This window comes from Lepus europaeus, chromosome 15, assembly GCF_033115175.1.
Source record: "Lepus europaeus isolate LE1 chromosome 15, mLepTim1.pri, whole genome shotgun sequence".
In the NCBI taxonomy this organism is placed as follows: domain Eukaryota; kingdom Metazoa; phylum Chordata; class Mammalia; order Lagomorpha; family Leporidae; genus Lepus; species Lepus europaeus.
In genome coordinates this window covers 84,371,562-84,395,030 of record NC_084841.1, presented here as the reverse complement: position 1 = coordinate 84,395,030, position 23,469 = coordinate 84,371,562, and the positions used below count along the sequence as shown (strand labels likewise).

Here is a 23,469-nt window from a genome sequence, read left to right as displayed (position 1 = left end):
ACAGAGTTAGAATTGCTCTTACTATAGTACTGTGATGGCCTGCATTCGCACACCTCAAATACAACACAGTGAGTAACTGGAGGTGCTGGGTGGACTCTTACGGTGGAGAAACTGTGAAGGCAGGGCCCGGTGTGCCCCGGAACAGACCTACATACTGAGCTGCGTGACAGCAAGTGCGAAGCAGCAGTAACAAATGAGCCCAGTGACCATTTAGCACCCCAGGGACACAGAGGTGGATTATGCATGGAACCTGTTTATCCACAGCTTTGGCAGAAGAGAGTTTCATTTAGTGTAAAGCAGCTAGTGATCTCTCAGACATGACACTGTATCACGATTCTACGCTATGGGTTGAACGCCAACTGACATGGTGTGCAACCCTAAATGGAAAATCTAAGAGGCTGGAAAGGTTTGTCTGAAAAGAGCAAATCACACTCATGGCTGACAGCCCTGAAGCCCCTGTGAGAAAGTCCCTGGTAGGTTAAAAAAAAGTGAGAAAAAAAAAAAGATTTTTAAAGAGGGGTTTTTTAACCACATCCCTCCTTTAGCATCTACTGTCTACCAATTCCTAATTTCTTTCTTTCTTTTTTTTTTTTTTTTTTTTTACAGGCAGAGTGGATAGTGAGAGAGAGAGAGAGACAGAGAGAAAGGTCTTCCTTTTTGCCATTGGTTCACCCTCCAATGGCCACTGCGGCCAGCTCATTGTGCTGATCCGAAGCCAGGAGCCAGGCGCTTCTCCTGGTCTCCCATGGGGTGCAGGGCCCAAGAACTTGGGTCATCCTCCACTGCACTCCTGGGCCATAGCAGAGAGCTGGCCTGGAAGAGGGGCAACCGGGATAGAATCTGGCGCCCCAACCGGGACTAGAACCTGGTGTGCTGGTGCCGCAAGGCGGAGGATTAGCCACGGCGCCGGCCAATTCCTAATTTCATAGTACCTCTGATTACAATAATGCTTTCCTTGCTGTGGTAGAGCCAAATAAATTCCTATGGTGAAGCCAAAATCTGGGAAGAGAGAACCCAATAATATTTAAAGAAAAAAAGACGCCTATGAGAAAAAAGGCAAATATTGAGTAAAACTAGTGTTTTAGAAGGGAAATAGCAACTGCTTGAATTTAACATTAAAAAGTGATCAAAGCTTTATTATCAGTGACACTCTTGGGTTAAATCAATGATATGTGACCAAAGAGGCCAATTTTCACATTACTTTACTGAATAGGAGGGTACTTCAAAAAGTTTCTGGAAAAAGTGGAAAAAGTATTTATTTTGGTGCACAAAACCTTTGAAATTATGCATAGCATTTTCATAATACTTGTTTCCCATGACATTTTTATAGTATTTTTAAAAAAATTTACTTTTATCCACTTGAAAGACAGAGAGAGAGAGAGAGGGAGAGAGAGAGAGAGAGAGGGAGGGAGAGAGAGAGAGAGAGAGAGAGAGAGAGAGAGAGAGAGAGAGAGAGAGACTATCTCCTGACTGCTGGTTCACTCTCCAAATGCCTGCAACAGCCAGGACTGGGACAGGGCATAGCCAGGAACCTGGTACTCCATTCAGGTCTCCCACATGTGTGGCAGGGGCCCAAGTACTTAAGCCATCACCTGCTGCCTCCCAAGACACATTAGCAGGAAGCTGGGTCAGAAGCAAGGAGCCGGGATTTCAACCATGCACGCTAGCACAGGTCATCCCAAGTGGTGACCCAACAGCTGTGCCAAATGCCCACTCCTGGTAAAGTGCAGTAGTTCAGTGTGAAGTCCATGGGCATCATCTGAGAGTTCCTGCTTGCCACGTCCACTTTCCCGCCGTGTGAGAACTGCACGTCTCAGGCACACGGCATTTCCCCTTCGCAGGAATGCTCATCTTTCCCAAATGCTGCACCACAATGCCTGCCGCCGCGCCCCCACCATGAACTTCGTGAAGACCCCTCCTATGCATGGATTTCAAAATGACTGCACCCAAATCACTATCTTTTAATTCTGTTTTCCCATGGGCTTTCTGAAGCACCCTTGTGTAACAGGATTGAGAGAACAAAGGGATTCAATTTGGGAAGTGAGGAACCATGATAAACAGAGGACTCTCAAGTCTGCTAAAACACTCTAGGAAGTTATCATTTAAAATTTCCCTTTTCCCTGTGGAAATCAATTGGCTCCTTTAAGAATTAAGTCAAATCAAAGGGGTTGAAGGCAGAGGCTACGCCTCTGACTTATCTGTGTCGTCTCTTTGACTTTGCTTTTCTGACTTCCACATCAGTCCCTAGACAATGGTGTCAAGGGAAGTGGACCCTCATTTTCTCAGCTCTGGCTGCATGGCATAGGCTATAGATATCCAATTAGGGGACTCAGGAGAATTTTCCTTCAATAAATCTTCATAAGCTTGGTTTATGTTACAAATATCAGGTACTAAATTTAGTATTGAATACTAAAGAAGCCATTAGATTTTTATATTTGGGGTGAACTCTGAAACATTGTGAATAAATTTAGTCTTCTTCAGACTCATTCAAATTGACAGCTATACTTTCAAAACAGAACCCAACTAGTTGTTTTTCATTTGTTGCTTAATATTTTTGCAAGTAATAAAAGTTGTATTTTACACTAACAATTATTTTGAGAGCATTTAGATGGTATCCTTCTCCCTTTCAAGAATCTTACATTTTGAAATTGCAGTTTGTTAGGCAACAAAACACAAACTCATTAAAGCCAATCATTCTAAAATTAATTTTTAACTACTTCACGGATACTTTAAATCTTGGAGGAAGCAATGAGAATGAAATTCTGTCATTTGCATGTAAGTGGTTGCAACCGGAGGACATCACGTCGAGTGAAATAAACTGGATGCAGAAGAAAAATACTGAATGTTGTCCCTTGTATGTGGGAGTTAAAATTTAAAAAGAAAAAAAATTAAAAAAAGAAAAGGAAAAAAAAACAAAAGAAATGCCTGTTTCTATCAGTATTGCTGCAAATATAGTTTTGTCAAACTTTTTTTTATATCTTTGTCAAACAAATTGTTAGGAATGATATACTATTTTATCTTTAATGATCTGTGATTATTTTAAAATGTACTATATCTGAATGAGGTTGAATATCTTCTCATTTGATTATTGTTTATAGCCCTGGCCTATATTCCTGCTGAACTATGGTCTTTCTATTGTTTATTTGTTGAACTCTGTTTGGTGGAGGATTAAGCCTTTGGCTATAATGTAAATAAAAATATGTTGTCTCAAAAATAAAAAAAAAAAAACTAATGAAAAAGCAAATAAATAGAGAAGTCATTTTAGTGGATAAGAAAGTCAGTTGAGAAATTTTTGACAAATTTAATAAATACTTGCAAAACAATTGTATAGAAAATTATGCACTGTATAATCTTTCCCCTTCTCATTTAGTTCTACTTGTAATAGGCTAAATTTTCCCTTTCCAAAGCTACATCAATTACAAAAAACATTATGTAAATCAAATTTTATGATTATATGAATGATCATAAAACACTGCATGCACATGCACTGCAGAGACTTGTGTCTTATCCCTCGTTGTGAGTTCTGAGTTCAAAGGTGCTAAGCCATGATGGACAGGCCCGCAGGGTTGGGTCCCTCCAGAGGCCAGACAGTGGTCTCCACCACCCAGCCCAGCTCTCCCCACAGCAGCACGCAGCCACCAGCAAGTCTCCACGTAGTTAGCTGATATGAATTAGGCATTCCAGCAGTGACAATGCTTGACAACCAAATGCATAAAATAGTAAACAATTAACAATCAAAATAAGGAAACAGCTGTTAGTTTCTTTTTATATAAAATTATATCTAATTTACAATAAATGCCAATTAAAATTATTAACCAATATACATAAATCTCCTTTGCCTTATTGTCAAGTGGTATGTAGATTGTATAATTCTCTTGAATTGTCAAGGGGAGTTCTACAGTCTCCTCTTTATCTCTCCTTTTCTTTTCTCTTTCTGGCTGCAACCATGAATCAGTACATGATTTAGTATACCTGGTACTTTCTTTTCTTTAGTTTTTTGCTTTATTCAGCTATGGCTAGAGAATTTTTTTTGAGATTTATTTATTTATTTTATTTTTTAAAATTTTTGACAGGCAGAGTGGACAGTGAGAGAGAGAGAGACAGAGAGAAAGGTCTTCCTTTGCCGTTGGTTCACCCTCCAATGGCCGCTCCGGCTGGCACTCTGCGACCAGCGCACCCTGCTGATCCGAAGGGAGGAGCCAGGTGCTTATCCTGGTCTCCCATGGGGTGCAGGACCCAAGCACTTGGGCCATCCTCCACTGCACTCCCAGGCCATAGCAGAGAGCTGGCCTGGAAGAGGGGCAACCGGGACAGAATCTGGCGCCGCCACTGGGACTAGAACCTGGTGTGCCGGCGCCGCTAGGCGGAGGATTAGCCTGTTGAGCCATGGCACCGGCCCAAGATTTATTTATTTGTCAGAGTTACAGGGGCATGCTGTGGCATAGTGGGTAAAGCTGTTGCCTGTGGTGCTGGCATCACATATGGGCGCCAGTTCAAGTCCCAGCTGCTCTACTTCCAATCCAGCTCCCTGCTAATGCACCTTGGAAAGCAGTGGAAGATGGCCCAAGTGCTTGGGCCCCTGCACCCATGTGGAGATCCAGATGAAACTCCTGGCTCCTAAGCATCAGCCTGGCCCAGTCCTGGCTGTTGCTACCATTTGGGAAGTGAACAGGTGAATGGCAGATCTCACTCTCTCTCCTTGTATCTCTCTCTCTGTAACTCTGCCTTTCAGATAAATAAATACTTTTTTTTTTTAAAAGAAAGGTAGAGTAATGGGGGGGGGGAGGGGAGAGAGAGCAGGAGAGGAGCTAGATCTTCCATCTGCTGGTTCATACCCCAGAGGGCAGCAGCAGCTAGGACTGGGTCAGGCCAAAGCCCTGGGACTCAATCCAGTGCTTGTATGGGACGCCAGGGTCGAGGGCGGTGAGTTATCCCGCTGTACCACAATGCAGCCCCAGACAGATACTTTCTGTTCGATATAAGTCAACCACACCCTCAAAGTGAAAACAAAGGGGAGCATGTACAGTCCAGCACAAGGCACCACCATGCCGATGGGCCGTTCCCATTCAATGTGATGATTACAAAACTCAGTCTTAAAATCATCAACAACCACTCGTATCAGCATGTCCAAAGCTCTAATGTACCGAGGTATGACAAAGCGTACATTTAAAAGCAGTGACTCCATTTTGGTTGTTGAGAGTAAGAGATTAAGTAGTGGATGCAAAACTGTCAACTGAAACCTAGAAATGTCACTGTTACTGATGAATTCTAGTGACTTGCTGTGGACTTCCCTTCTACCAAGAGGCCAGCCCACCCTGGTACTCCTTTGTTACCATCTGCCTTCATCTTTGCAATTATTTCAATTTAAGTGATGCTAAGGAGTTCAGTTGTTTAAGAGGTGATGTGTGATGGTCTGAGTTACCAGCCCACCCTTCATTTACTGCCACATGTTGGCTCTTCCAGTTTTCCATTAGGAATTTTAGACGGGTAGGGGCTGGCATTGTGTAGCAGGTTAAGCCGCTGCCTGTGAGGTTGGCATCTCCTCTGTGAGCCAGTTCGAGTCCTGGCTCCCTGCAAATGCACCTGGGAAAGCAGTGGAAGATGGCCCAACTGTTTGGGCCCCTGCACCCGCGTGGGAGACCCAGATGGAGTTCCAGGCTCCTGGCTTCAGCCTGACCCAGCCCCAGCCATTCTGGCCATTTGGGGAGTGAACCAGTGCATGGAAGAGATATCCACTACCACTGCCACACCCCACCCAGCTCTGCCTTTCAAATAAATCAATAAATCTAAACTTTAAAAACCTAAAAAAAGAGTATTAGAAAGTTAGCAAAACTTCACTTTACTGGCAAATGGTGTTCAACTATTTAATGAAGCAGTTAGATGTCCAGTGTATACAGTGTCAGAAGAAATTTTTGTCAGTGATCAATTAGACATCTTTTTATATTTAAAAATGATTTATTTGAAAAGTTCTTTCCACTTTACATGAACAACATTAAAGCTTTCTGTCTAGAAGATCAACTTTTCCTTCATTCAGCTACCAAACACACTGAATATCTGCTGTGTGCTCTGTCTGACGTGTTAGCTGGGAAGACGAACTGAGCAAGACAGGTTTGCCGCAGCCCAAGAGCCAAGTGCCCAGGAGACAGCCATGCCAGACACTGCAATTACGGTGCTGTGGCATACATAATTCAGGTAGAAGCTGCCACGGGAGCAGAGAGGGAGAGGGCACGACTCTTGGGGTCTGAACTGAATACTGATGGGTGCCAAGCAGCACTCAGTAACACAAGCAGGGGAGGCAGAGGAGTGCCAGGGACACCTGGGCATGGGTGTGCAGAGAGCAGCACACTGGAGTGGACAGGAGCACAGATCCCAGAGCCTGACTGTTGGGGTCCATCTCAGGCAATGATTTAACCTTCCTGTGCCTCAGTTTCCCCCATCTGTAGAAAGATGGTCATGTGAACGTGTGCTTTAGAGAGCTCTTAAGAGAATGAACGAATTCCCTTTCAGGAAACACCTAGTAGGAGCCATTTAAATGTTTGCCATTCGCAGAGCTGGGGTGCAGAATTCTCGATGTCTTACAGAAAGAGGCGACTGCAGAGCAGGGATGGGCCGGAGACAAAAGGCTCAGGCTTAGTCCTGGAGCTACTGCTGGGTTTCTGGCACAAGGACGAGGATCTACAATTGGTTTTAGGCTTTGAGGCAGGCCAGGGAGTCATGTCAAGCAGGGAGCTGAGTTAGGAGATGCTGGGGCCTGCACCAAAGTGTGCAGGAGGAACCAGAGGGGGCTAGATCAGCGAAGGCCCTGGAGGCAGAGTGGGTGAGGCCTGAGTTGACAGAGAGGGCTGACCTCGTTGGCCTTTTGGTACGTAAATGCACACAATAAAAGTTAAATTCACTTCCTTTCCCCACAAGACTATCTCCTTGCAGATTGGATGACTTGAGCTTGGGTTAAAAAAAAAAGAGCTACAAAGGCTAAAATGTATTTGACTTGAATGCAGAGTCCTGCCTCTTACCTCAGAGTTCCTAACTTATCTGAGACCCTGAACTTCAATGGCAATATTCAAAAATTTGGAGGCTATCTTCTGGCCACTTTGCTTTACTTTTCTGTTTTAAGGACGAGGGACATTCTAGCTGGCCTTGATTTCCCCTGGTGGTGTCAGGTGACACTCTGACATCAGCACGGATATATTCAGCTTGGACATATGACACTGGCTGGCACCAGAAGGCAGGGGAAGATGGCCGAGCTGGGCGTGACAACCAGGCTCAGGACTAAGTGGCAGCTGCAACACATGTTCCTTGGAACCAGAGTCACCACAGGCTTCATCTTCTATTTTTAAAACATGGGTAAAGGGGCCAGTGCTGTGGCATATTGGGTAAAGCCGCTGCCTGCATCCCATATGGGGGCCGGTTGAAGACCCTGCTGCCTCACTTCCTATCCAGTTCTCTGCTATGGCCTGGGAAAGCAGTGGAAGATGACCCAAGTGCTTGGGCCCCTGCACCCACATAGGAGATCAGGAAGAAGCTCCTGACTCCTGGCTTTCGGGTCAGCACAGCTCTGGCCATTGCAGCCATCTGGGGAGTGAACCAGCGGATTGGAAGACCTCTTTCTCTCTTTCTCTCTGCCTCTCCCTCTCTGTAACTGCCTTTCAAATAAAATAAATAAATCTTTAAAGAAAATGGGTAAGTAACTCACGACCACATGGGAACTGTGAAATCTATATGCTCAGGGCTACCTGACATAGTCAATAAATAATATTTGTTATCATCAGATCAGAGCAATTAGGTGTCTTTTTGTTCCTTGCTTTTCAAAGACAAGACTCTCATGGCTATGTTACAGGTCCTCAGGTAGGAGGACACATCTGCCAAGCTTGCAAGACTTTCTTACTTCCATGGCGCTGGAGCTGGTCGTGGCAAACTCTTCCTTATCCCTGAAAGATCACTAAACTTAGTGGACTGTCAAGGAATTCATGATGGCAGTTTAATCATTTTCAACATAGGAATCTACAGCATTCTAGCCATTAAACAGTAGTAAGAGGCCACTTACATCAAAGCTGAGTAATCCATGTTTTCTTGCCTATGTTTCTTTTCTTTCTTTTATTTTTTTTACAACTTTTAATAATTTTCATCACAACTATCAGCTATCTCCCAAACAGCAAGCCAACTCACATGATAAGACCTTGGACAAAACATTATAACACCTGCATCATTTTCCTTGTAATTGGTACTGTTCTTCATAACCACCCACTCAGTCCCCACTACTGTCTCCAACCATGGTGTTTGGCAGAGACTTGGATCCAGGAAACATTGGTCTGGATTCGACCCGGTCCTCTGATTTTGAGGTTATAAACCACAAAGTATGTTTTGGGGCAAAAATTAAGATTTCATTTCAGCAAAATATGACCACAGAGTTTGCGCATTGATTTGACTCTATCTAATTTTCCAAAGAACTATGAAGTGAGAAGCTGGTGCTATTCATCATGTTTGTTCCTTTGCTATGTAGGTCCAATCCTTCTTCTTCATTACACACAGAGCTAGTGAAGAGTCAACCTCAGAAATGAGAGACAGTGCCCCCAAATTGATATATTTATAAACACGTTTCTGTATGCCTATTTTCTTTATCTCTTTTCTTATAATTAGCAGGCTCTTATATTTGACCAAGGAAAAATACTTAATTTAGGCCATTTATGGATATTTCAATAGACGTGAATCTTTTTTGACATTAAAAATATAATCTTGTGTCATTCAGGCCTGCCTCCTATGTTAAATGTATAGCATCTTCCAGTTACAGGAATTACCATGGTTACTTGTTATACCAATAGTGAACTCCAGTTGGCATTTCAAAGCATTGTGCTGTCTCAGTGCCAGCACTGAAAATGGCGTCGACGTCTCAATAATCGCAATATTATGAATTAACATGGAACCCTGGAGAAATGTGGCTATGAGACAATTGGATATATGGTAAGAAGTTCTTAAGAGCTGAAGTCCATTTATTTAAGGGACTTTCAGGAGGCACATTACATTCATGGCCTCTCAGAGCATATTTTTAAATGCAAAATGAGATTTTACTTTATTAACAATACTGCTGAATGCTTAGAATCTTACTCCTTCCTCTCATTTGCATACTGTTCTCTGGAAACACATAGGATTTCAGTACATCTTTGAGTAGGAAACGATTCACAACACACAAAACATGGCTTGCCAAAGGCACTCTTACGTCTAGGGACGGCACTGAGGATTAAGTTGATCTGATCCCAGCCCTCAATCCTCTGCTGACCAGTTGAAGTTCTACTAAGGAATCTTTGAGTTCATAAATAGTTTTCTCCTAAGTTACTATTTAACCACTGCTGATTCAGAAATCCTTGGGGTCATTTCTCCACGCCTCTCACAGACCTCTCAACTTTACCTTGCCCAGAAGACTCAAAGACTGCAAATCCCCTAGCGGAAGAATCCAGAACACAAGCCCGGACTCACCTGCACTGGTGCCTGCACCGGATGTGAGGTCTCCACCCATCAGACCGCCTAGGAATTAAAGAGGACAATCAGAAGGAGAAAGGCCACAGACCCACAGAACCAAACACTTTACCTTTAACCACCTCAGTATTTTTCTTCTCCCGAGAGTGGCAACCTCGTAAAGAACTACCTAAATCGGCCAGCTGACATTTGTTTTATTGTGACATGCTGTACTCAAATGTTAAAAATACATTCAATCACTGACATTTTGGGAGTCTTTTTTTCTAGGAAAGATTACATTTTAAAAAGCCACGCTTTGACTAGTCTCGGCATTTTTATTACTTCCAAGTTTAGGTTTTCTCCTAAGCAGAAAGGAAAAAGAAGTGTGCTCAGATAACTGTACATCTGATGTTAGTTCTTGTAAATATATTTTATACCATTACTTTTTTTGCAATGCTAGCTGTCTAGAGTTTTCATCATTTCAATGAGCTACCTACATTTACTAATTGGATTTTACTAACTGATACAGTAAAACAAATATTCACTACCACAAGTTTATGAATATATGCTTGTTCATCACTAAAGAAAGTATATTAAATTTGGCAATGTTTATAAAAATCTGGATGTTTCAATCAGATATGAATATAATAATTGTGTTCAGTTTTTATAAACAAGAGTTAGCCAAAAAAAACTAATAGTGAGAATACCATCTATAGCTTCTAACTGCTTTTTATGTGTTATTCTATAATTATTAGTTGATTCAGGTTTTGGAATTAAAAGAAAATGTTAATTATATTTTAAGAAAATGTTCATTGTTTCCCATCAAATAATATTTGGAAGTATCAGAGTAATAAAATTAATGAGCATTCATAAAATTAATGAGCATTTATCAGAAAGGAAATACAACTTCATTAGAATATATTTTAAAGAAATGTTTTCAATATGGTTATTAAAAACTCATATGAAAAACTGTGAGCACATTAACAAAACTAAAAGAACGGTCACACTGAAGTTCTCAGTATACACTTCCCAGACTAACATTGAAATTGTTTTTATTTGGCTGATTTTGGTTATATTTCCTCTGTAAAAATTTCTGTAATGAAAATATGTGAAAAATCAGTTTCTATAGTAAAAAATTCTTATTTAGTTCTAATTGTGAGGTAGGTATCTACGTATTCTACAGATAAAATGTCTCTACAAATAAACTGCTTCTAATACAGTTATGAGTACCCAAGAAACATTACAAATTTCATGTGGAGTGATTTCCTCAAAATAAATTTAAACATGTAATGGTTTACTACAGTGGCAAACTATTTTTGGTGCGGTGTGTGGTTTAGTGTGTCTGCTACATGAGGGCTTAGTTGCTACCAAGAGCTGACTAAGGAAGAGGACTTACTCCCCACAAACTCAGGGAGTTGGGACGCCTATTGAACCCAGTGCCTCATAACCTATTTGGTTGATCTAGGTAAGTAAGAGCGGTCAAACTTTTTCTGAGCAATGGTTCTTTTCCTCTGGGACAGTGTGGATCAAACAATAGCAAGGATCTCTGACAAGCATGGAGACAATTCTGCAGCAAGGATCCATGTGCACAGGACATGCCCTAAGTTAACTACTGACTCAGCTTTGTTTTGTTTCACATCACGACTAAATTGTTATCCCATCCTATTCTTTTTTCTGCATTAAATCCTCTGTGGAATAAGTTACTCCCTAAATGAATAAAAATTGCCCGCAACAGCAAAGAACTAAAAGGGATGAGTGCTGTCAGAGAATGCAGGAGGAGGAGGGAAAATGTTGGGGAGGGGGCTGAAGTCAAGTGTGGAGACAGCCTATTTGAGGTCCTGTTTGGAAACTTGTGTGGCGAACCTACAGCCACAGGAGGAGCTAAGTGATAGGCTGAGTGATAAAGGGCAGATGAATGAACATTTCAAACGACAGGTTCAAAAGGCCCAGGCTTTATCACGCAGACGACCTTGAGGGGGTGGATGTGACACAGAGAAGGACATAGGGCAAAACCGGAAAGCATCCGGTAGACAAAACAAAATCTGGTTTTTACCACGAGTGGCTGCTCCCAACAGTCTGTTGACATTGCGTCCTGCTGAGAACATACCTGTGTTACCTGCACTTGGAGGCCGATGTGTCACACCAGGAGACATACTATTCCTCTGCAGAGAAGGGTGGGCCAGTGGCAAGAGGTTGGGGTTTCCCAGTGAGCTGACCGGGTTGCTATACACCAAGCTGTTGTGGCTGGACACTGGGATGGAGACTGGCATCTCAAAGTTGGGGGGTGGAACAGCCTGCAGGAACACAAAATTAACAAAACAAAAACATGGGTCACAGAGCCTTCACTTTTCTAGGCAAAACTCCACTTTCCAAATGGCTCGGTGTCTAGACCATAAAGAGCTTCCGAGACGTTCAGATCATGAACCGGTTTCTTGAATATGCTCAGAACTCCTCTGTCTTTGCAACTATTAGAAAATGTCTCACTTTTGTTTAAAACAAAGCCCTGCTTCATTAGGCTCCATTGTCTTCGAATTCCATTCTATTAAGTAATAATTGTTCATCTGTGTTATCTGAATCGAGTGCCAGAAATGACTACAAGATCAAAGGTACATGATTGTGATGACTTCGCTGAGAAAAAAAAAGAGAATTAAAATGCAAACCAGACCCTTTGGTTTAATTGCTTATTGAAGCATATTTATGCACAGGTTTAATGATATAAAATCATCTCCAGGCACGTGAATAGCACATATAGCTTAATTATTATTTTTAAAAGTCTTCCTTTTAAAAGTAACTCTAAAGATAATAGGCATTTTAAGATACAGGATTCAACGGAGCACGTATCATTCAATAATTCACATTCAAAAACGTTTGCTCCGAAGATATGCTATGCCCACATTTTCGTACACACGTACTGCCAGGATTTGTATCTTAAATGAGAATTGAAAAATATTTAGTGAACTGAAGCTTTGTGGATGTCTAATTTAAACAATTCAGGCCTCAATTGTTAATTTTTTTTAGTATTTGGCATTTTCAGCAGAATTATGTTTCTGCTTGAAACTAAATAACTACTCATAATCACCCCTTCTTTTTTTTAGCATTTCAAATGAAAATACTGTCTGAATGTATTGCCAGAGAACTCATGCTGTGAGAACACACAGCATTCTTAACAGGATAAAAGGATCCATTTGTTCTGGTGTAAAAAAGTTTTGAAATACATGCCTATGATGGGTCTTCACAAAGCTCATGAAAAGTATGGCTGAAAGCACTCTGCATGGATGAGATGCATGTCATACATATAACGTCAGACACAGGCTGTATGTAAGGCATTCCCTCAGGGGCCCCAAAGAAGACACTGCCCAAGTTCACAGGCACCTGTGCCTAGGGCTCAGCTGCTCGCTGTTGTTTTTCGTTTGCCTTTGTGCGTTTTTCCTTCAGTGTCTCATCAGCTTCGGCTGGCCCGCATCAGACCCTGTGCTGTGATACTTGTGTTTATCTTGGTGACGATGGCACTACCGTCCTGTTTATGTTTATGCTCTGTTATTTTTCATTTCTTACATTTTCTTTTCTTCCACCTTCTGGACGTGTGGATGGTGACAAGAGCACAGGTCCCACGAATCTTTCCTTCCGTATGTCTTTGACTCTTCATTGTTTTCAGAGGGGAATAAAAAGTGCTCGGGCGATCTATTCACGCAGTCATTGTTCTGTTGTAAGACGGGGATTCGGAAAATAATTTTTGGATAATCCCCATGATGGCACGTAAATGTCTTATCAGATGTCAAAGCATGACTATGTCCCCACACTTCCAGAGCCTTCGAAGTCAAACAACAGAAGGGTTGGAGTATGCTGGAAAGCTGGTGCCTGTAGAACGAGTAGCGAGTTGTATTCCTTCATGAAAAGGCAAGTGGGGCGACCCAGCGCATCCAAGAATCAAAGTGCTTGCCCCAGCTGTTCTCCACTGGACTTGTGCTCATCAGCTCTTGCCAGGAGCTGGGCCACGGGATGGCAGCCGCAGGCTCCCGTTGCCTTCGGGAGGCAGAGTTGCTGGAAGGAGGCAGCAGCAGGGGGCAGAGTGGGAGGCAGAGGCGTCCTCCTGGCTGGGCCACAGCTGTGTGACAGCCGCTCCTCTCCTCCCAGCGCTGTGTCTGGGTGGCTTCCGCCCACCCACGTGGGTGTTGCTGTGTTCTGGTCGCTTCTCCCTCCCCGTGCTCCTGCAGCCTGGTATTGATAACTGCTTCTAGGTGGTCAGCCCTAACACACTGCATTGCTCTCTCAGGTCTCCCTCAGTCTCCCATCTGTAAACACGCTTCTGGTCAGGGTTTGCCATCTGTTTCCGGCTGCACCCTTAAGCCACACCGGTCACTCTAGCTCTAGAATGGTGGTAGGCTGCAGGAGGGCCCACCTCTGCAGGGAGCACTTTGGGGGTCAGCTGAGGATGTTTGGGAGCCCCCACGACTTTGTGCTGTGGCTCCTAGCCGAAGCCAGCACCATCATCTCTCGTGGGGTCAATGCAGTCATGTCCTAGGAGACTGATCTTCTTCTGTACCCCACTCCCCTCTTTTTATTTTATTTGCAACCCAGCAATCAGGCTGACCCTTTGGAGGTGTGTGTCACATGAGGGCCCTCCTCTGCCCAGATCCTGGGAGACTCCGTCTCGGCTGACTAAGAGCAAAGCCCCAGTTGTTTCCTGTGGTCCACAAGGGCCTGTATGTTCCAGCTTTTGTCACCTTTTCTCTCCTTCCTTCCTTCTCATGGGGAACTCACTCACGTCTGCACTGAGCACCCTAAATAACCCTGCAACTGGCCCTGGCCCTGTCTCCCTCTCCTGGTCTCCCCTAACTGCTCTTCTTTCTCCCGTGTTGTCACATCAGGGAAGTCACTGTCAAACGGGGTCCTCATCGATCAAGGTGGTCAAGGTCTTTTGCTAGAAGGCAGTGCAGAACCCAAGACTACAAATGCACAACCACAAGCTCATCACTGACGTGTATTATGTGTGGAGCATGCACTAACTTAGTGTAACTGATGTACACGATGGGCTTTGACCTTTCCAGCATCCCTTCACTGTACACACAATGCTTCCCTTTTTAAATCACTGAGAGTCAGTAGGTGGCCCAAGGACATCTAGTGACAGGGTCCATTGCCTTTGCTACTAAATCACTGTACACAACAGTGTACGTTTTTAACTGAAATGAAATATTGCAGCCAGAAATCATAGTGTTAAATGAGTAAGAGCTGGAAATCAGTAGCTTATTATTGGTGAACCACATAAAGAGCTGACTGGGCTCTTACGGAACGTGGGTGAGCATCCCCATTGGAAGGACTGAGGTCTTGGGGGGAAATAAACCTTAAAGACTACCTTCTAAAGAAGGCAGAACTCGTAATGTTCTCTGGCACCACAGGCTAACTAGGGTCGCCAGGAATTAATTGTAGATTTCAAAATAGCTCATGCGAAAGATTTTGAACATGCCTAACCTGAAGAAATGATACATATTTGAAATGATAGCTATGCCAATCATTTTACCAATTCACATGGGGTGCATGTATTGTAGTATCACATTGTGCCCCATGAATATGATTATTATGGCAGTTAAAAAACTTTAAATGTATGGTGTGGGCACTGTGGCATAGGAGGTTACACTGCCACCTGGGATGCCTGCATCCCATATTGCAATGCCTGGGATCCAGTGTCTCTGGAAGGCAGCAGATGAGGGTTCAAGTTCTCGAGTCCCTGCCACCCACACAGGGGATGAGGATGGAGTTCCTGGCTTCTGCCTTTGGCTTGGCCCAGACCCAGCTGTGGTGGGCGTTTGAGAATTAAACCCCCGGATACAAGATCTCTCTTACTGCCTGTCTCTCTCTGTTGCTCTTTCAAATAAATAAAGATAAATAAGTGTTAAAATCTACATTTTAATTAAAATATTTTAAAGATGGAAATAGAAAATACAGGTTTCCTTCTTTCCTATTTACTCAAAATTAGTATTTTAAAGTTATCTTTTGGTTACAAATGTTTTAATTTTTATTTTGTTATTACTGCTGGGTACCTAAGGATCAGCCACGAAACCACGTACTTTCTGAATATTCTACAGAGGTTGGTTGTCTCCAGTGAGAGAGCAAAGTCCACTCTCTTTACCCTTGCAGGATTACATGCAGTTCAAAAGCACAGATTATTAACAATTATGGCATGAAGCATTTAACCATCAGTGAGGGGCACTCTACTCCTCCCTGCCTCTGACCACCGTCTCCCCTCACGGCTTATTCAGTGTCAACATTCTGGACCATAAATCACTCTAAGATGATTCCTGGAAAGGCGATGTATGACTCGCTACCTGTGTGACCAGTCAGGTGGAATTCTGATGTCAGAGCAGACTCCAAAAATTCAGAATTCATAAAATACCCAGCACCCTTTGCATCCTCTCCAGCTTTTGCTGTGTTCTTATCGGAAGCAGGAATTAGCTATAATAATTTTGAAAGCAGATTAGGAGCTTAGAAATGACCATCCTATGAAGGTATCTTAGAGGATCAGAGAGAACATTAGCCTTTCTCTTCGAAATCTCAGTTGCAGATCAGGTTGTGTAACAAACTGCCATTTAACCAGGCCGGGCGCTTAATCTCCCCTGACCTGCATTTCTGTACGTGACGCACAGAATGGTTGCAACCATGAATAGAGGAAGCGGCTCTGAAGATTGAGGGGCCTGCGCCAGCTAGGATAATTGCTTTGGAGGAATCGGTGTTCTTGATTTTCAAAATCAGGGATCTAGAATATCTACATTTTTTTTTTTTTTAATTTGACAGGTAGAGTTATAGACAGTGAGAGAGAGAGAGAGAGAGAAAGGTCTCCCCTCCGTTGGTTCACCCCTCAAATGGCCGCTACAGCTGGCGCTGTGCTGATCCGAAGCCAGGATCCAGGCGCCTCCTACTGGTCTCCCATGCAGGTGCAGGGCCCAATCATTTGGGCCATCCTCCACTGCCTTCCCAGGGCACAGCAGAGAGCTGGACTGGAAGAGGAGCAACTGGGACTAGAACCCGGCACCCATATGGGATGCCGGTGCTGCAGGCGGAGAATTAACCAAGTGAGCCACGGCGCCGGCCCTTAGAATATCTACATTTTAAACATTCTCATCCACAAAGTCAAAGTTGAGAGGTAGTTAAAAGCTCCCAACTTGCAAAGATCTCAGGGCCAGGCTCCCAAGTCTCAAAACATTCAAGGTAGGAAGGAAGAGGGAATTTGGGGTGATTAAGTAAAATGCTGTAGGCAGGGCTGCTTATGGAGTTTATAGGACCCAGTGCAAAATGGAAAGGTGTGAGATTTTGTGGCACAGAGGGTTAAGCCACTGCCTATGATGCCAGCATCTCAGAGTGCTGGTTCAAGTCCTGGCTTCTGCTCCAGTTCTCTGCTAATGCACCTGGGAAAGCAGCACAAGATGGCTTAAGCACTTGGGCCCCTTCCACCTAGACCCAGATGGAGCTCTGGGCTCCTGGCTTCGGCCTGGTCTGGCAGTGGGCTTTGCGCCATTTGGGGAGTGAACCTGCAGATGAGGGACCTCTCTCTTTCTCTCTCTCTCTGCCTTTCAAATTAATAAAAATAAATCTTAAAATAAATGGTAGCTAAAAAGCTTTCAGTGTCCACCCCTGAACAAAGTGTCTGGTTACTACCACGAGTGAATGCAGTCTGAAACGTATCTGAACCCTTGTCTTAAACCTACTATCCTCCAAAGCTTTCTGTAGGTCTAGTGAAAAATAAAATTAAACATTTTTAATGAAATATTTTCAGTTAATGGTCTCTCTTCTATCTCATGCGAATGAGTAACCTGAATCTCGCCTTTTTTTTTTTTTTTTTTTTTGGTCACCAATGATACTCTTAATCTACTGAGCCCTAGCAAAGAAAAACGATGGCCATGACCGTGATGAGCAGGGACCACCAAGGGTTGCCTGCCAACTCCAGCGTCCACTCGTCCACCCTTCATGCCCTCCTCCTCAGAGTCCAGACTTTCATCATTCTGTCCTCTTCCAAAGCCCTGTTCCCCCTTGCACCTCATCTGCAGAAGCTCAATTAGATAAAGCCGGGCAGAGGTCATTACGTGGCCACCTGCCCACTCCCACTCACCCACAGGGGTCCCACCCTCCTGCCCTCTCTTGGGAAGCTGCGCCTGCCACTCCACCCGCACTGAACCCACTGCTGAACCTCTGGCTCCAGGCTCCCTCCTCTGATGATTAATGTTCTCACATGCTTCTCTTTGCTGCTCCTCCCTTTCGCACTTACTTCCCTCTTCAGTCTCTTATTTTGAAGGAAACATCGGCTCTTTCCAATTCCTCCTCTCCGTTTGCTCTCAACCAATCTCGCATCCGCCTCTCATTCATTCCTCCTGTTTCGTAGCCCTTGGCTCCTTAAATGGAGCTGTTTTTTCTTGCTGTGAAGCCCAGCGTGTCTCGTGGCAAACCCAGCACCAGGAAATCTGGCTGACAAGATTCCAAATCACCCATGAATTATTTCATGTAATTGAGGAATACGGGCATAAATCATTTTAGACCAACAGGTGACTGCAATATTAAATTTTCTATTTTCAAAGGGAAATTCTTCTAGCTGGGTCTCTGAAATAGAAAAACAGTCTTGTAATGTTTTCAAAGAGGTGGAGACACTGCACACAAAGGGCAGAGTGTCCTTGCCGTGCTGTGAATGTTTTAGCAGCTGTGGAAACTTTCACCAAGACCGACTTCCAGCAACGCAGAGCAACGTGCAAAAAACCCGGCCTGTCATCGTGGAGACCGAAGCGCTCGCCACAGAGACGAAGACTGGCACGGCGAGGAGCCGCGTGGCTCCAGCTCACAGCTCTGCCTGCGAACTCTAGCAGGGATGTCCCACTGCTGCACCTCCTGGGAAATCGTGGATCCTGATTCTGAACTCTTTGCGTGACAAGGCCAAACAGTGCCAGGAAATCCAAGTGTGCAACACATCTCTTCCCCTCCTCAAGCCTGGGGCCAGCGGTCCAATGCGTAACCTCCTCCAACTTCTGGGGCCACCGCTCCGTCCGCACGTAGGGTCGCGCCCACTGAGGGCTGTATTTCCTCGGTTTGCCTTCTGTCCTCACTGTGCGAGGGGTTCCTCTTGTCTGACGTCAAATGTGCTTTGCCTACACTCACAAGCCTTTCACCACAGCTGCTCCAAACTGGCATATTACACAGCGACACAAACTCAGGACGTAAAAGCTACACATTGGCCCAGCGGAGCTGTTTCCATGCTTCTTCTGAGCAAGAGAAAATCCCGATGGCTGCTTTATCACGTGGGGATTCTGGCCGTGTCAGGTATGCACAGTGCACAGGACAGGAAACGCTGTGCTGGAGAGAGTGTCCGGTGTGCTGTGCTGTTCCCAGCACTGCTCAGTTTACGAAACCTTTCAGCATTCACAGCACTTAGCTTTCCTTCGGGATACAGCGTACTAATAATTCTGATTCAACAAAAGCTGTACTGCTCACATCAGTTCACTGAACAAAGGCAGCAGACGTATTTACCAACGTGTGTACATTTTACAAAGAAATTGTTAAAGTGTCCCATTGAACCCAACAGAAGTTGAGCATACACTGGCTGCATAAAACGTGCATTTATCTTGGGAGTGTGGTTGTGAATCTGCCTAGAACTTTTGCTCCCGAATAGCTACCTGCATTCGTAATCGCCAAGCCATGTTTTCATTGCAGTCTCTCTCAATTCTCAGGTTTAGGGCTTTCAGTTAACTTACAAAAATGTACTTTTTTTTGCAAGGGAATCAATGACCTCTGGAGGAGGCTATGTATTATCCGACACTAACACTAATTATTTAGAAAGCACATAGACAGAAGTCCTTCCCTCTTATACCACAAAATTAACATCATTTGATTGCTGACAGAATACAATAAAAGGCATATAACGTATAGCTATATATACTTTCCCCTCATATATGTGGGCAAACAAAATCATACATGCAGAGTTATTTCTCTTAAATATCTGGCAAGGCATATGATCGATGGTTAGACATTTTTGATTTGGTTAAGACAAAATTTAGCCAAATGTTAAAGCACGGGAAATATTGGTGTCGGCAAAGCAGATAATATTCTGACGAAGCTTTAAAGTCACCCCAGCACGCAGACAGGTTGAAATCTTACCGTTAGGTTTCATGCAGTCTGTTCCCTGCAGTGAGCATTAACTTTAACCCTTCAGTACTGTTGCTGAATTTCATGTATTGGGAGGGAGGCTGAGGTTTCGTTCAGAAATCAATTCTGATTTGGGGGGCGACTCAGGCAGGTTGCATGAGAGCATGGGAGCTGCACTGTGTTCCTGATCTCGGCTCACTACGTGGAGGTCTGTGTGTGTCTTACAGCAAATCCGCACACTTGTTCGGAAGGAGAGTCTAGGGCACTGAGCTTGCATGAACTGTGTGTTCAAAGACAGTGCAAACTCAGGGTGTGCTGTGGGGCTGTCGCTGTGCCTCCTGGGAGGTGACGTGGCGCTGGCCACTCCTTTGGGTTGTGCAATCCCAGCACCCCTGAGGGTTTGCTCTCGGCAGGAGGGCCGCGGGATGAGATGGCTACTGCATCGCTTTGACCTTACAAAGCCATCACTGCGAGGGTTAGGGATGTTACTGCAGCAGTTATCAGCAGACCAGCCATCTACCTTGGGTACTTACGGGAATTTTATGACTCTTGATCATATTATCAAATTCTTCATTAATTTTTTTGTATTTTTCTTCAGTGCGTGGGGTGAGTGCATAAGAGGAGTCAGGGTCGGGGCTTTCACAGCCTTTGCTTTCTTTCTTGTTCAAGGCCTGCCAGGTTCAGAGAAATATCGAGAGTAAAAAAAAAAGGAAGGGTGTTCCGAGTACTTACACACAATCTCTGCCTGCTGATCATTAGATCAATATCTTCGTTAATTTTCCTGTACTTGTCGTCAGATTCAGGGCTGTGCCCTACAGAATCGTCCGCATCGGGATCTGGGCTGTCACAGCCATTAAGGCCCTTCTTTCTCAACGTCTGAAATACATAATTTGGAAAGTTCAAACCTTGACACAGGCTGTAAGAGACATGCAGGGGAATTATAGAAGTTCAGGCTGCCCAGCGTTTTGGGTCATTACATATGCCGGATGACACGAGGGACGAGAAATCCCAGGTAGAAACCATGAGTCATTTCAATAGAGTGCTCATCACCCGCTGAAAAACAGAGAAAGGAAACAGTCTCTCTCGCCGCTAAATACAGTCAGTGAACCACGAGGGCTGAATTTTGTCGTATGCAAGAGGGAGAGACAATTCCAGATGAGTACAATGAAGGGAGCACACTCCAACACCGTCTCCTCCAGGAAAATGAGGACGTAGGACATTACACGCACAACCTGTGAGGATGACCAGAGCTGAAGGGTTGGAAGCAGATTCCTGGTTTGAATTTAACTCGTGGTGGGCACTAATGGTGTCCCACCTGTCCCCATCCATCTTGTCACCCCTTTCCCCGCCATGTTCTCGACAGCAAAACGATGTGATGGAAACCACTTATTTTCTTACCAAACACCAACTGAGACTGCTCAGATACTGTGCTCATACGGAGGATTACTTTTGCTTTTGAGAGTTCTACGTAGCTGAAAATCTGCACTGAAATTCATGACATTGAAAAGCTATCTAAGTAAATAAAGGCTGTAGGACAAGTTGGAAGAGCTGAGCTTCAACTTTCTCACCATGAGCACAGGTAGCCAAGCCAGCCAGTGAGCGATGGCCAAGCCAGCCAGTGAGCGATGGCCAACCCAGCACAGCCCCTGGTTTCAGCTGCAAAGGAGTCAGCCGACACAAAAGTGGGAAGTCAGTGCCTCATCCTGAACCTCCTGTCTCCTGGGGGTCGGGCTGCTTTAGTTTCTGCCATCAGAGCCCAATAAATAAGAATGTGATGCTGTTAACAGTTCGGAAAAGCATGAGTCAGGAGACCTGAGTGTTATCCTCTCTGTTTAAGTGATGGTTGTCAACTTAATTGTACACAATCTGATTTACAGAGATAATGTTATGTTTTTAGACATCACCAAACTTCTGATTAATCACACAGCTTGCCATGTTAATTATTAATAGGCTAGCAACATTTCTTAAATTTCCTGGTACTTCAAGATCGGTTACAAAGAGATGCGTACCTAAGTGTCTCTCATTAATGGAAAGTTCAGCCGACTCATCTTTGTGAAAGACAGAATTCACATCTAAATAAAGCAAAAGCTGCGACACCAAGCGAAGGAATTCAAAGCTGAGATAACACTCCATCTTTAATTCATGCAATTGGGAAAAATAAATAAAACAACATGAGTTAAGAAGGGGGTGTCAGGCTCAAAAGCTCCTTGGCTCCTATTAATGTGTAACAGATATAATGTTATTTAAAATTAAGTTTCTGAGGCGTGGAAGATTTTTTTCTCATAAAATCAAATAAGAGACCCATCATTTCTAATACATTTAGGAAACACGAGGGCTCTGTAAATATTTAGTAATGTGATACTGGTATAATATAACAAATAAGCATATGGTTACAGCTTATTATGTGGTAAAATGTTTGAATATTAAAATGAATATTTTGACACAAGATGATAAACTATACATTTACAATCTTGGGGAATCTGTAATTGGTGGGGCCACCTGTGCCCCACCACAGGGCTGCAGGCAGTGCTTTTCACCCAGCATAAGTCCTCCCAGGGCAGGCGTGGCAAATGATTTTTTTGGCCAAGGGTCGTTAGGATATCTGTGACATCATCCGTGGGCCTTAACAATTAACAAGCGAAAAGTCAATCCGCTATAGATGTATTGAATTTTGAGTCCCACCTGCGGTTGCCTTGGCAAGGCCAGACCAACTGATTACATGGGCTCTTTTTTTTTTTTTTTTTTTTTTGACAGGCAGAGCAGACAGTGAGAGAGAGACAGACAGACTTTTGCCGTTGGTTCACCCTCCAATGGCCGCCATGGCCGGCGCATCTCGCTGATCCGAAGCCAGGAGCCAGGTACTTCTCCTGGTCTCCCATGGGGTGCAGGGCCCAAGCACTTGGGCCATCCTCCACTGCACTCCCGGGCAACAGCAGAGAGCTGGACTGGAAGAGGGGCAACCGGGACAGAATCCGGCGCCCCAACCGGGACTAGAACCCGGTGTGCCGGCGCCTCAAGGCGGAGGATTAGCCTGTTGAGCCGCGGCGCCAGCTTTCATATGGCCTGTGGGCTGGATGTTCCCTACCCTTAGGGGTCCCTTTAGGAGCACCACAAAGGATGTCACAATATATTAGAATCATAATTTTATTTACTAACTTAACTTCCTATGTGTTAAACTCTTTTATTAGCATGACCTTAGCCACAAGAGCATTCTTCTGGGCAAGAACTACTTGTTGTATCAGGCTCCATGTCTGCTTTTATGTTTAAATTTTAAGAATAATTTTTTGAGTGTTTTGCATCATATTTTGTATACCTTCCATAACAATTCATTTGTGAGGAGAAAAACAGGTAAAATCAAAACCTCTGATGTTTTTCAAAGTGATCTATGTTTCTATAAGGTGTGTTTAAGAATATTCTTATATACACCTTTCATTTGAAGTCCTCTATGATGTCAACCTATAGTCTTATACAGACATTAGATTTTTCCTATGTGTGCCCACCCAAATCTTTTATTCAGTAGATTTTATTGTAAGAAGCCTGGTTGTTTTGATGTACAGATTTCTGACAGCAGAACGCAAGGGTTAGGAGAGGCCTATCAGTTGTCATTTCAACCCATCTGGCACACTCATGTGTGCTAAATATTCTCACCAAGCTTTCAGGGGAGTAGATATTGTGTTTGATTTAGAAAAAAATTCAAGTATCAATTACATGTTACTGAAAGATTTCCACAGATATGAACACATTATCTCTTGTAAGTCACCTACAGAGAGTTTAAGGAAACCTGTGCCATACCTCAGACTAACCTGGCCAAGCAAGACATCACTGACAGCAGGCAACGGAGGGCCACACCTCACCCCTGCCCAAACGTTCCCACCCTGATGAGGTGAGGGGTGGCAGTTA

The 23,469-nt window shown here is 44.0% G+C and overlaps 1 protein-coding gene across 3 annotated transcripts in view; it reads right to left on the bottom strand.

The window, feature by feature from the left end:
- The window catches only part of MEF2C (myocyte enhancer factor 2C), a 154,637-nt gene that overhangs the window by 20,972 nt on the left and 110,196 nt on the right, over positions 1-23,469 (bottom strand). For all 3 annotated transcript variants that reach the window (XM_062211906.1, XM_062211905.1, XM_062211907.1), the window contains exons 4-6: positions 20,302-20,445; positions 11,558-11,744; positions 9,472-9,519 (exon numbers count right to left, since the gene is read on the bottom strand). In XM_062211906.1, coding sequence (XP_062067890.1) covers positions 9,472-9,519; positions 11,558-11,744; positions 20,302-20,445 — 379 coding nt within the window. The remainder of the gene's footprint in view (positions 1-9,471; positions 9,520-11,557; positions 11,745-20,301; positions 20,446-23,469) is intronic.